Genomic DNA, 14,463 nt, shown 5'->3' on the forward strand with positions numbered 1-14,463 from the left:
TAACACAGTTTCATGGCCTGGATAAGCTTTGTTATTTGTGAACTTGCATTTATTTACTTTTCATTGTTCAAATATGCCTGCCATTTACCTGGCATTCGAAAACACATGCATGTTTAACTGGTGATTTGTGGCTCATTAAATTGAAATTATGGTGGTGGACAAACCAGATAGGAAAAATATGTCTTATTCATCTTTGTGTCTCCAGTGTTTAGTACAGTCCCTGCTTCTGTTTGTTGAATTGAATTTAGCATTTTAGATAGTCTTCATGGATAGTGAGCTTCTCTCTTTTAGGTGACTAAATTTAGTTTTTTAATTTAACTATTTGAAATGTGTAGTCCTTGAATTTGCAATTTTATAAACCCATTTATCAAGGAACCTGAAGATAAAACCTTATGGGGCCAAATGAGAGAGGTTTCAGGATGTCACTGAGGGACTGTGGGGTGATAGGGTGGGTGAAGTTCAGGATGAAGAGAGAGACTGAGCCTAGTGCATTCTCCTCAAAGTAGGGCGAAGTTCCTGACTCTAGTCCTGATTTATTTATTTATTTATTTTTTCTCTGTTTGTTCCAGGCTGCCCTTGAAGTGTGCAGGACATTTTTACAGGAAGATAAAGGTGAAGGAGTCATCATGGTGGCAGATCCTCCATTTGGTGGCTTGGTCGAACCTCTGGCTGTTACATTCAAGAAGTTAATTGCTATGTGGAAAGAAGGTCACAGCCAAGGTGTGTGATTTATTATTTACTGCAAAATAAACTTGTATATGCATCTACTTCCTGTCACATATTAGCAGACCTTAGTGAATCAGAGCACTGAAAAAATATACATGCCTTGAGTTCTCTGTTGAAAAATAGGCTTATTTGATGATGACTTTATCATGATACACTTTGTTTTATTCTAATTATGTATTTGAAAAATGGCTCATAAGTAAAATATTTGATTTTGGTGGGCATAAGGAGGCATTATCCATGAACATTTAACAGAATATCAGTGAACTGTTGTCATTTATTTGCTATTTACTAAATGGCCACTATGTTCCAGATACTGTTTAGGTACTGGAAATGGAGTGGTAAATGGACACTTACCTCTGCCCTCATGGACCTTATATTTCATCTTCCAGAAGCCTTACCCAGAACTCTAGGACGGCACCTAGCCTCTGGGCCAAAGCTCTGAACTGTGCACAGATTTGTTTGGGAAGGCTGGCCATCAAGTAGCCTCGCAGTGACGCATGGACACCTGACTCTAGAAGTGGGTTAATGACTAGGGGATATTCAGCTTAAAGTGGCTTAGGACTTCAAAGTATTTTATATAATTGCCTAATTAGTCAGTTTAATCATTTTTCAGTTTCCAGCCTGCAAATTGATAAATATAAGAGTGTCAGGAATTAAGTGATGGAGCTTCTCCATTAATTGTGCTATATAAATAGTGTGCTTTGGGGATAGGATGCAAATGAAATCTGAAAAGTGACTCATAGTGCTAAGTATCCTACTTATTTTTGGTTCTGAGGTCTCCTTTTCAGAGTGGAAAAGTCACTGTTGTTGGGGAAGCAGTAAAGAACCCTGTGGGCTTGAATTTGGTTCTGCTGCTTATTAGCTGCAGTAAATTTGAACAAAGTGCTTAAATTTTGCAGCTTCGGTTTCCCCATCTATGATATGAGATTATTATATTAATATCTGACTCCAGGTATTGGTAAAGAGATAACATATAAAAAAGTTCCTAGCATTGTGCTCAGCCTGTATGAGATGTTCTGTAAATAATAGCTATGTCCACTGTCTCTCATAAAAATTAATTTTGATGAAATTGTTAATAAGAATCTCCCATGATTCAGAAAAGATGTATCCACCCTGAAAACTGGCATAGTGAGTTATGGCAGAGATAAGGATTCAGATCTAAGGCCTTCTGCCTTCTGGTCCAGGAATCCTTCCACTGTGTCACAACAACCTTTGTGCTTCATAGTGAAACTCATTTTTTTTTATTTGTCACTTTTTAGGTAATATCTTTGCCTTTACCTAGACCACAGTGATATGCATATAAAGTTAACTTTTATATACATACCCCATGTGAAAGTGAAAGTGAAGTCACTTAGTCGTGTCCGACTCTTTGCGACCCCATGGACTGAGGAGCCTACTAGGCTCCTCAGTCCATGGCATTTTCCAGGCAAGAGTACTGGAGTGGGTTTCCCTTTCCTTCTCCAGGGGATCTTCCCGACCCAGGGATCAAACCCAGGTCACCCGCATTGTAGGCAGACGCTTAACTGTCTGAGCTAACCCCGTGTAGCTGTGGTTAAATATACGAGAATGTTTCCATTGACTTTGGGGAAAAGTCAAGTTGTAAATGGTACTCTGGTAAATAGTCTCTCCTTTTGTATGATTTAAATGTATTGAGGGATTACAATTTCGCCCAATACCATATTTTTTTCAGTAACAACTCTCTTCTTTATGTTTTCTCTGACATCAGTTTTTTCTTTTCTTTTTTTTCTGATCCATTAGATAACAGTCAGAAAGAACTACCCATATTCTGGATTTTCCCCTATTTTTTTGAATCCCGAATTTGTCAGTTTTTCCCAAGCTTCTGCATGCTGGATTACCAGGTATAGTAAATATTCTGTTTTCTGGCATGGTTGGGAAGTGGATATTCTGCTTAAATAAATATTCTGGTAGGACTATCCATCAGTTTTAGTAAATGCAAACACTATAAGCTATATGAGACACTAAAACTCTATCATATGTAACTTAGTGCAGTGGTTCCTGGTGTCTGTAATCTCTAGGGTGCCTATTAAAAATAAAGATTCTTAGGTACCAAAATAAGCCTACTAAATCAAAATCAGAGGGTAAAGCTGTAAGAAAAAATATTTTACCAAGCTTCCCGGTAATTCTGAACTCTGCCCGGTTTTGCATTAAATGATCTAATGTTTCACATCACCAGGAGAGTGGGCAGCACCCCAGGATCATCATTATCAGCATGGGATTTCTCCATTCAGAGGTGGTAGAGAAGTAAATCACTTTTTCTGTGCACTTTACTTTGTTGCCCAGAGGATGCCAGGAGCTCCAAGGAGGGGTTTGCCCAAAGTCGTGTTGGAACAACCAGTGTGTCAGAGGAGCAAAGATGCTGAGGTGTGAGTGTGCTGATTCAGGGCACTGACCAGACCTTCTCCTTCACGTCCCTGCCATTCAGCTCCTCTGCTTTAGTGTCCATTCTCCTGGATTCATTTTCTTGAGTTCTGAGTTTAACCCTGTTGTTGCCATCACAGTGTGTGGTCAGCAAGTGGGCACTGTTTCTTCTTCTGTAATGACATTTTTCTGTTTGAGTTTTCTGAGCAGTTGACTAGTCTCTGATCAAGGCTTTTCAGCCCCCAAATTGTTAAAGTCTTCACTAGCCATTCCAAGCCAGCAGTTGATTCTTTTCTTTTATTAATTGAAGCATAGTTCATTTACCATACTGTGTTACTTTCAGGTGTACAGCGTAGTGATTCAGTATTTTTGCAGATTATATTATATCATATGCTGTTACAAGGTAACAGGTATACTTCCTGTAGCACTTGGCTCTAATCTTTGTACATCCTGAAGATGTATACTATTATGAAAATTATTTAGAAATAATGTGAGAAACAGTGTTACTAAAAATGAGGACACAGATTCTACCTGTAATTCTACTCCAAACAGCAAATTGGTTGTTGAAGTAGAGTTGACCCTTGAATGACCAGAGGGTTAGGGGTGCAGTTGGAAATCAGTGTATAACTTATAATTAGCCCTCTGTATTTGAACTTTCTCCAAATCTGTGGTTCCGCATCTGTGGATTCAGCCAAATTTGTTTTGATAGTATTTACTATTGAAAAAGACCCATGAATAAGTAGACCCACACAGTTCAAACTTGTGTTGTTCAGGGGTCAACTGTATTCACTTCTAGTCTTCTCAGAAAATACTTTTACATATTTGTAATCATAGCAGATGAATATGAATTCTGCTTCCTTCATGGTGCCTTATATAAATGTATATTTTAAAATGTAGCTATATAATCTTATTCTTTATTATTTCATTAATGGACTGTATTGTTATCCTCTCTTTTTTCAGACTTAAGAGGTTGCTTCCACCTTTAAACATCTTTTATTCATAGAATTTTTTTATATTGCATATAACTCCATTAAAATAAATTTCTAAAACTAAAATATAATTACAAAAGTTACATTGTCAAGTTTAATGGACATTTTCATGGCTGTTGAACCACATTAACAGATTCCTTTCCAAAACTGTGTAGCACAAGTCATTTTAACCTTGATTTCTTGAGCTCTGCTTTAGGCAAAATCTGTTTCATAATTCTTCTCAAAGCTGGTTTACTTTCCTTTTTAGGGCATCCAGTTTTCTGTTGCTTGTCTGAAGGATGCTTCTACTGTAATATGGACACTTGCAATGCAGAGATAGTTGACATATCCTAGAGATGTGAACTGAGTAAGCCATTTCTGACTTCAGGTACCCCTGCTGCCTTTGACAGTGAATAATCATACAGTACAATGTTTGGCACATAGTAGGTGCCCTATACACATTGAGTGAGTTCAGTTCAGTTCAGTTCAGTCGCTCAGTCATGTCCGACTCTTTGCGACCCCATGAATTACAGCACGCCAGGCCTCCCTGTCCATCATCAACTCTCGGAGTTCACTCAGACTCACGTCCATCGAGTCAGTGATGCCATCCAGCCATCTTATCCTCTGTCATCCCCTTCTTCTCCTGCCTCCAATCTTTCCCAGCATCAGAGTCTTTTCCAATGAGTCAACTCTTCCCATGAGGTGGCCAAAGTACTGGTGTTTCAGCTTTAGCATCATTCCTTCCAAAGAAATCCCAGGACTGATCTCCTTCAGAATGGACTGGTTGGATCTCCTTGCAGTCCAAGGGACTCTCAAGAGTCTTCTCCAACACCACAGTTCAGACGTATCAATTCTTCGGCACTCAGCCTTCTTCACAGTCCAACTCTCACATCCGTACGTGACCACTGGAAAAACCATAGCCTTGACTAGATGGACCTTTGTTGGCAAAGTAATGTCTCTGCTTTTGAATATGCTATCTAGGTTGGTCATAACTTTTCTTCCAAGGAGTAAGCGTCTTTTAATTTCATGGCTGCAGTCACCATCTGCAGTGATTTTGGAGCCCAAAAACATAAAGTCTGACACTGTTTCCCCATCTATTTCCCATGAAGTGATGGGACCGGATGCCGTGATCTTCATTTTCTGAATGTTGAGCTTTAAGCCAACATTTTCTCTCTCCTCTTTCACTTTCATCAAGACGCTTTTCAGTTCCTCTTCACTTTCTGCCATAAGGGTGGTGTCATCTGCATATCTGAGGTTATTGATATTTCTCCCGGCAATCTTGATTCCAGCTTGTGTTTCTTCCAGTCCAGCGTTTCTCATGATGTACTCTGCATATAAGTTAAAAAAGCAGGGTGACAATATACAGCCTTGATGCACTTTTTCTGGAGTTGAAAAGGAACTGAGTTTTAATCCTAGTTCTCACACTTAATAACTAGGCCTACACATTTTATCTCTCTGAAACTTACCTTGTTACCTGAGCATAGTAACAATATATCTGCTTCATAAGGTTTTAAGAATTATTTGAGATAATATCTTAAAAAGCTTAGCCTTGTCCCTGACCCACAGCTAATGTAGAATAAAGGTCATTGCTATCAGCATTGTTGAAACCATCTTGATATTGTCATCATTCTGATGGTCCCAGAGTCAGGGTAGAACTTTTCTTACGTTCTCTTTTGTACACTATCTGAGACATTAAAATTGTAAAACACATCATTCCTCAGAAAACTTTCATCCACATTTTGTTGTTTTTCAGTCACTAGGTCATATCTGACTTTTTGCAACTTCATGGATTACAGCATGCCAGGCTTCCCTGTCCTTTGCTATCTCCTCGAGTTTGCTCAAACTTATTTCCATTTTTTCACTGTGGGGAAGAGTTTGAAATGGTGAGGAGGCAGAAGGCAGATCCAGGATAAGGCAGATGCGAGCAATTAATGTGGATTAACCAGTTATTGTTTGTTTAGACAGGCTGTGTTACTACAAAAGAACTTTTACAAATGTTGGCGTTTTAGTTTTGAGAGCTAGTTCCAAGGTCCAAGCTTACTGAAAGTAGTTATATATATAACTCAGTGCATTGGGGGAGAAGGTTCTAATTAGATCATGTATATCAGTCAGGGTGAAAGCAGTGTTTTCAATTAAAGAGAAAGCCAACTTTTGAGAAGAATTAGAATAAAACTATAAAAGGAAACAAATCTTCATTTTTTTGTGATTCCTACTAAAGATAAGAATTACTGCCCCATTACATGCTGACTGGGAGAAGATTTCGCCAGATCTCCTGGGGTGAATGTAAACCTTTTCTGTTTTTTGTTTTTGTTTTGAAACTTTCTCTAGACTTACTATTATCCTTTCCAAACCTTTTGCATTCTTTCTTTTGTTTCTGTTGTTACTTTAGCTTCATTTTGTGGCAGTTTTTTCCCTTTTATATTAAACTGCCTTCATCAAATGAAAAATTTGCAAGTTTCCTTTCTTCCTTCACATATCTTTTCCCATAGACCTTGATTAGGCTTTCTTTCTGACTTGGTCTGAGATGATTATATGCCCCCAAACCACAATACAGTAAAAAAAAAAAAAAAAAAAAGACACAAAATCTCTTTTTTCAGAAATACTTTTTAGGTTAGAGGAAGGCAGAAATGCTGCGAATCTTCATAAAATATAAATCATGTAGACTTTTCAGCGATAAAGCACTTGATGAATACAGAATAGTTATCTAAGACCTAGAAAGGAAGGATTTGGTAATGAAAAGAAATTCTGATTTAGAGTCAGAAGTTTGAGTCCTAGCACTGCCTTTTAGAAGCTATTTAATCTTGAGGGAAGTCACTTTATCTTTCCAGGTCTCTGTTTCCTTACCTGTAAAATAAAATAATCGAACCAGAAAAGGGATGGCAGATAAGTTTTACTTTTAGACGTAAGCCTGATGAATTGTCAGTGACTTCCTGGAGAATTTGTTGAGAATACCAGACTCAGTGGCAGAAAGTAGCGTGATTGATTTGTGATGTCTGCCACAGGGTCAGGGTCAGAGAGTGGTAGATTCAGGTCCTATATTTACCATATCTGAGCTGGATCATCTCACTTCCCTTCCACCTGGAACATGCTGTGATCTCTTGTTTCTACTTAGTCTGGGACATTGTTAAAATTAGAGATCTTTGCTTTTTTTTTTTTTTTAAGCTATCATTTAAAAAAATCATCCCATTGGAAAACAGTTTTTCAAGGCTGATTTCATGTTAAGAAATGACACTTTGACAGGAATTTCTGAGAAATGATTGTAAATTATAAGGTGACAAGAAATTCTCAAAACTCAATATATAGTGAACATAAAACATTTAATGGATTTGAAGTAATGAATAACACAAACACGTCTGTCTATGTCTCTGTATATATCTATATGTATCTATACATATGGTATTTAAAATAAGAGGTTACATGGAGTAAGGTTTTTAACCTTTTAGAAGTTCTTTAATCTTGAGGGAAGTCACTTTATCTTTCCACGTTTCTATTTCCTTACCTGTAAAATAAAATAATTGAACCAAAAAAGGGATGGCAGATAAGTTTTACTTTTAGACTTAAACCTGATGAATATATTACATATTATATACGTAATATATATGTAAAAAAACCTTATTGCTATGGCAGAAGTTGAGTGATGGAGCTGAAGAGTTCACTTGGGATCTTTTGAATATAATGAAATTAAACAGAACATACTTTAGGGAGTTCTGAAAATACAAGTATGTACTGTGTTTTATTTAATCTTTATTTCCCAGCATGACACTTAAAGCATAATAGGTGCAGAGTAATTGTCGACTTGAATGTCTTGGTTTCCATAGAACTAGTTTCAGTCTTGTGTTGCAGAAGACATTTGCTTATAGATAAAATTAAAAGTTAGGAATTGCAGATATTTTGTACTTTTCCCTCATTTCTATACAGTACTTCATCACATTAATCAGTTCCATGGGAGAAATTTTCTATTTGAAAATGCCTCTCATCATCATTGTGAGTGAAATGTCAGGGATAATGATGGGAAAATGGTGTATCAGCTCTACCACTAGTGATATGCAATTTGCAAAATTGTGTTTGCTTTACAGCACTTCCATAGGAGGTTTATTTGTGTGGATGAAGCTATGAAATATGGATGTATGTTAGAGGTACATTAATTTACCCTAGCAGCATGCATTTTACATACCATATGTTTATAGTTAATTAGCACAACAAACCCACACTTAAAAATAATAATAATCTCAATTAGGTTATGCAAAATCAAGTAATCAACCACCTTCCTGACACACACATTCTCTGACTCCTTGGGTAATCATAAAGAAATTGTTCTTTTCCCCCGTCTCTTCCATCTGCTATCTATTCTATTGCATGGAGTATTCCATTTACTAAAAGTCTTTCTAAGATACTCTTTTCCATCCGTTGAAAATCTTCATAAGATTCTCTTGGAAAGAATTTTTTTTCTTATGACACTCATAAATGTTCAGAATATCTTTGTTGGATTTAATAAGGTGCCATATATTTACTGAGTACATTGAGGAAGTGCGTTAGGGAAAAATTATGAATTTAAACCATTTTAAAAGAAAACTACTTAAAGTACTGTTTTAAGGTGATTGAAGTAAAGTCTACTTTTGTATCTTAGCCTCTAATAGGTAACATATATTCATAGAATTTTAAAGTTGGAAACAAGCATAGCTTTAGCATAGGCTAACTTCCCAATGTAATAATCCTCTCCACTAAATTCATGACGAGCAGCCATCTAGCCTCACTTGAATGCATTCAGTGAGCAAAGTCCTACAGCCTTACAAGGCAACTCAATTTATTTAATAGCTCTAATCATTAGAAAATTTTCTCATATGGAGATAAAATATGCTCCCTATTAACTTCTAACCATTGGTCCTACTTCTATTTTCCAAAGCAATGAAGGAGAATTCTAATTTCTATTCCACATAACACCCCTTCAGTTATAAAATAGCCATCAAATCCTCCCAGTCTTCTCTTTTCTGAATAAACACCCCCAGTCTGTAAAACTGTAAGTCCTATTTATCCCCATTACTTTCAGTAGAAATGAACTGGCTTTATTAATGTCTCAAAATGTAGCAACTGAATGCAGAGCTTTGAAAGTGATCTAACCTCGTCTCCTTTCCTTGTTAATGATACTACAGTTGTTAGAGTCCTGAGTAATCCAGCTGTAGGCCCACACCTACTCTTAATGGTTACCCTAGACTGTGGACTCACTATGCTGACCTGTGTATGCTCACCGTGCAGAACACCCTAGGGCTTTTTTCCTCACTGTCTCTCGTTTAGTTGGGTCTCCTCACCTTGTACTTTTCTTCTCCCCCGCTGCTGAAGCTTGTTAATCAGTCTTCCTAGATTTGTTCCCCTGTACATCTAGCCAGCAGTGCTACGGTCATGGGAGAACCTAGGAATCTCCCATTAAAGGCCTCTCTTTCCATCGTGCTCAGTGCCTCCAGTTCAGGCAGTTCAGTCGCTCAGTCGTGTCCGACTCTGCGACCCCATGGACTGCAGCATGCCAGGCTTCCCTGTCCTTCACTATCTTCCAGAGCTTGCTCAAACTCATGTCCATTGAGTCGGTGATGCCATCCAACCATCTCATCCTCTGTCGTCCCCTTTTCCTTCTGCCTTCAATCTTTCCCAGCATCAGGGCATAAGGGTCTTTTCCAATGAGTCAGTTCTTCACATCAGGTGGCCAAAGCTTTGGACACTTTGACAGGAATTTCTGAGATGCCTTATGCCTTATATTTTTGCAATTCTCTCATTAAATAGCTAGCTTGTGAGTTAGTTCTGTTGTAAATTCTTAAGTGTAATCTTATGTAGAATCTACACAATTTATTACTTGAAAGTTGGGATCTAGCTTATAAAAATCACATAATACTCTGGTGGGTGATCTAAAGCAGTGTCTCTCAAACTTTAGTGTGCAAAGAGGGCTTGTTAAAAATACAGATTGCTGGGCCCCACCCCCAGAGTTTGTGTTTTTAGGTCCTAGGTGGGACAAGAAATTGCATTTCTAACATGATCCCAGGTGATGCTGATATTGCTGATCCAGACACCAGAGTTTGAGAGTTAATGATCTGAAGAAAGATGGACTTAGTGGCTAGGTGGAATTCACAGCAGTTTTAAAACCAAACTGAGAATGTTTATGGGTGATAAGCTGGAGGAGGAGACAGGAGCCAGAAGCTGATAGGAATCATGCTTATTGGTTTCAGTTTACTTTCCAGATAATCTGTAGAAAGGGAAAGTTGAGTTAGGGATATTAAGGAGAGAGGTGAATGCTTGAAGTAGTCATTGTGGGGAGAACTGTAGTTGATTTCCCTCTATGTCTCCATCCTTCTGTCGCCAACTTATGCCAGGTCCCGAATTCAGTGTTTTACCTACACTGGCTCATTCAACTTTCACAGCAACTCTAAGGTAGGTGTTAGTAACCTTTTCCAGATGAAAATGATGCAGGCTTGCCTGAAGTCATATAACAAGTGAGCGGCAGAGCCACTGCCTGGCCTCGACCTGGCTCTGTCAGAAAGTGACAGTGGAGGGCCGAACCAAGGTGGCACTGAGCCTCAGGGAGCTGAAAACTGACACGCAGTGAATGCAAACAGTGAAGCACCCTAACTGCCCTGGCACAGATCATCAAAGGTGGAATTTTTTAACCCTCAAAGCTAAATTCTTAATTATGTAATAGTCCTTCTTGCAGAGTCTGTTGCGTTGGATACAAGATTAGAGTTCTTCTCTTAATTCCAGGTAACATGAATCTGTCATAACAAATTGTACCTTTTTTATAATACAATTTTACTCTCATGGAGTCCTCTCTGAATCTGTTGACTAATAAGTAAACTCTTGCTTTTAAGAACTTCTTGTTAAATATTCTGATTTAATTTGTATCTTGGCATCAGTTTGTTCACTTATTGGTTAAAGAGTCTTAACAAATGTTGACTCAGTTGAGAAATTTTTCTTTTAATTTTTCTTTTTTTTTACATTCTAGGTAGATTATGATAATCATGCACTTTATAAACATGGAAAGACGGGACGGAAACAGTCTCCTGTGCGTATTTTCACGAATATCCCACCTAACAAAATAATCCTTCCTATTGAAGAAGGGTACAGGTAAGATCATAGAGGGACCTTGAAATACATTGGTCACTAAAAATAAAGTTCCATATATCTAACATGAAAATGCCTTTCATATTGACTCATGTAGTACTTTTACTACTATTAAATGTGGCCTAAAATGTTATATTGGATTTAACTTGAATTATACCGAATTTTTGTAACATGCCTTGTGAACTTTTATCTACCTTGTGAATCTCAATAGGTATAAATATATGCAGCCCATTTCATCGAGTCTTTCTTTTCTCCTTAGATTTTGCCCACTGTGTCAACGATATGTTTCTCTAGAGAATCAACACTGTGAACACTGTAATTCTTGTACATCCAAGGTATAGTTTTCTTTAGAATGTGTTTTTACTCAAATATGTTAGTTTTATTCTAGTTCACTAGTTTCATTATATTTGCTTACTGTTATTTTTTTAATATTATAATTCATATTAATGTATTAATGCCAAAGAATGTTCAAACTGCTATACAGTTGTGCTCATTTCACATGCTAGCAAGGTTATGCTCAAAATCCTTCAAACTAGGCTTCAGCAATATGTGAACCAAGAACTTTCAAATGTGCAAGCTGGGTTGAGAAAAGCCAGAGGAACCAGAGATCAAATTGCCCATATTCATTGGGTCATGGAGAAAGCAAGGGAATTCCAGAGAAGCATCTACTTCTGCTTCATTGATTATGCTAAAGCCTTTGACTGTGTGGATCACAACAAACTGCGAAATTCGTAATGAGGTGGGAGTACCAGACCACTTTACGTGTCTCCTAAGGAACCTATATGCAGGTCAAGAAGCAACAGTTAGAACTTACTGTAGAACAATGGACCGGTTCAAAATTGGGAAAGGAGTACATCAAGACTGTATATGGTCACACTGCTTATTTAACTTATATGCAGAGTACATCATGTGAAGTGCTGAGCTGGATGACTCACAAGCTGGAATCAGGATTGCCAAGGGAAATATCAACAGCCTCAGATATGCACGTGATACCACTCTAATGGCAGAAAGTGAAGAGGAACTAAAGAGCCTCTAAAGAGGAGAGTGAAAAAACTGACTTGAAACTTAACATTTCAAAAATCTAAGATCATGGCATCCAGTCCCATCACTTCATGGCAAATAGATCGGGAAAAAGTAGAAGCAGTGACAGATTTTCTTTTCTTGGGCTCCAAAATCACTGCAGATGGTGACTGCAGCCATGAAACTAAAAGACGCTTGCTCCTTGGAAGGAAAGCTATGATAAACCTAGATAGCATATTAAAAAGCAAAGACATCCCTTTGCTGACAAAGTCCATATGGTCAAAGCTATGGTTTTTTCAGTAGTCATGTACAGGTGTGAATGTTGAACCATAAAGAAAGCTGAGCTTCAAAGACTGATGCTTTTGAATAGTAGTGTTGGAAAAGACTCTAGAGAGTCCCTTGACCAGCAAGGGGATCAAATCAGTCATTCCTAAGGAAATCAACCCTGAATATTCATTGAAAGGTCTGTTGCTGAAGCTCCAGTACTTTGGCCACCTGATGCAAAGAGCTGACTCATTAGAAAAGACCCTGATGCTGGGAAAGATAGAAGGCAAAAGGAGAAGGAGGCAGCAGAGGATGACATGGTTGTATAGCATCACCAACTCAATGGACATGAATTTGAGCAAACTCCGGGAGATATTGGAGGACAGAGGAGCCTGCAGTCCATGGGATCGCAAAGCATTGGGCATGGCTTAGCAATTGAACAACAGCAACAAGTTAGTGAATTATTGTTTATTAATTATATTTTAATACAGTACCTTTTCTCTAATCATAAAGTACTGCAGGCTTTTAAAAATACTTGGTTGCCTTCATTATCATTAATAATTTTTGAGTTATTTTTATATGGTACTGTGTGACTGCTAAAATTATTAGTGTTTCAAATAAGACAGTAAATGAGGACTGAATTTTGTTGAGGGCAAAATTGTTTCAAATAAGGCATTGAGTTATTAGATACCAATCACTGTTCTGATGAAGCAGCAGTTAATAACAGGACTTTTTATGTGCCAGGCCCTGTCTTAAGTGCCGTACATGGGCTGAGTCATTTACTCCTCACACAGCACTAGTAGACAGGCTTTTCACAGGTGAGGAGGGACTGCAGAGGACACACCTCCTAGTGGCATTTTTGGAAGGCAGGATCACCCTTAGGATGCTCTGTTATTTTAACTAAATCCAGTCAAAAAGAACATGTGAAGTTTAGTTGGCTGATAAGCACATATTATTCTCTAAAGGAAAGGCTATATTTTTATAACTATTGGAAAATACATTTTTTATAACTTTATAATTGTATTACTGGTTATACTGGTTTTTTACTACGGTAACATAGATTATATATATTTCCAATTAGTTTAGAAAGTGTCTGTATTCTTCATTAAAAAAAAAATTATGCCCAAGTCATACAAATTACAAAATGAGAAAAAAAAAACAAACAATTTTTTAATTTAGAGACGCACACATAAGTGGAAAAGTTAAAAACAAGGACGTGAGCATCAGAAAAGCTAGGATAGGTGTTTCTCAGTGGGGAGGGAGGAATGCTGGACTAGAAAGGGGCATTTGGGGAAGTGTCTAGGGGACTGACGGTATTCTGTCTCTTGACTTGTTGGGTTCTTCAGTGTTCACTTTATAATACTCACTAAACTGGATGTATGCATTTCATGTACTTTTTTAGGTATGTTTTATTTCATAGTTTTAAAATTACCCAGATAGTAACCTCCATCCTTCTAAATTACATTTTCTCAAATATGAACGTTATTAAGGATTATGTCAGATAGACTATAAAAACTATGAGTCATTAATTCTCTTGAAATTTTCATTGAGTCCTTCTTCGTGCAGTTTGGGTTGATTGATCTGGAGTGGACTTTCAAGATCATTTAAATAAATCCCCCAGTTTTAGTGTTAAGGAATCTGGGGCATTTGAGTTGAGTGGAGAAATGCATAAATTAAAATCAAAGTATTTAATTGTAAAGTTCAGGAAAGTGAGAAATAAGGAATGAATAATTTACACAGCTTTTAATAAGCCATTTTAATTTTTAATTATCAGACTTGATTCTTAATGACAAATTAATCATAATTTAAAAATTGTTTTTGTAGGATGGCAGGAAATGGAACCATTGCTTTCTCTGCAAAAAGTGTGTAAAGCCTTGTAAGTATTTAGACTTAGTGTTTGAGATCCTATGAAAACATTTGGGTTTTTCTTCATCTAAATAGAATTTTTATTTAACTGTATTTACAAAAGAAAAAAATTAATACAGAGACTTACATTAATTTACTT

General features: G+C 37.2%; 1 protein-coding gene across 1 annotated transcript in view; it reads left to right on the plus strand.

The window, feature by feature from the left end:
- Window positions 1-14,463, plus strand: part of ZCCHC4 (zinc finger CCHC-type containing 4) — a 58,547-nt gene that overhangs the window by 38,080 nt on the left and 6,004 nt on the right. The window contains exons 7-11 of the mRNA XM_052642150.1: window positions 570-720; window positions 2,485-2,585; window positions 11,056-11,177; window positions 11,434-11,509; window positions 14,283-14,334. Coding sequence (XP_052498110.1) covers window positions 570-720; window positions 2,485-2,585; window positions 11,056-11,177; window positions 11,434-11,509; window positions 14,283-14,334 — 502 coding nt within the window. The remainder of the gene's footprint in view (window positions 1-569; window positions 721-2,484; window positions 2,586-11,055; window positions 11,178-11,433; window positions 11,510-14,282; window positions 14,335-14,463) is intronic.

The sequence above is a fragment of the Budorcas taxicolor genome, chromosome 6 (genome assembly GCF_023091745.1).
Source record: "Budorcas taxicolor isolate Tak-1 chromosome 6, Takin1.1, whole genome shotgun sequence".
Lineage (NCBI taxonomy): Eukaryota > Metazoa > Chordata > Mammalia > Artiodactyla > Bovidae > Budorcas > Budorcas taxicolor.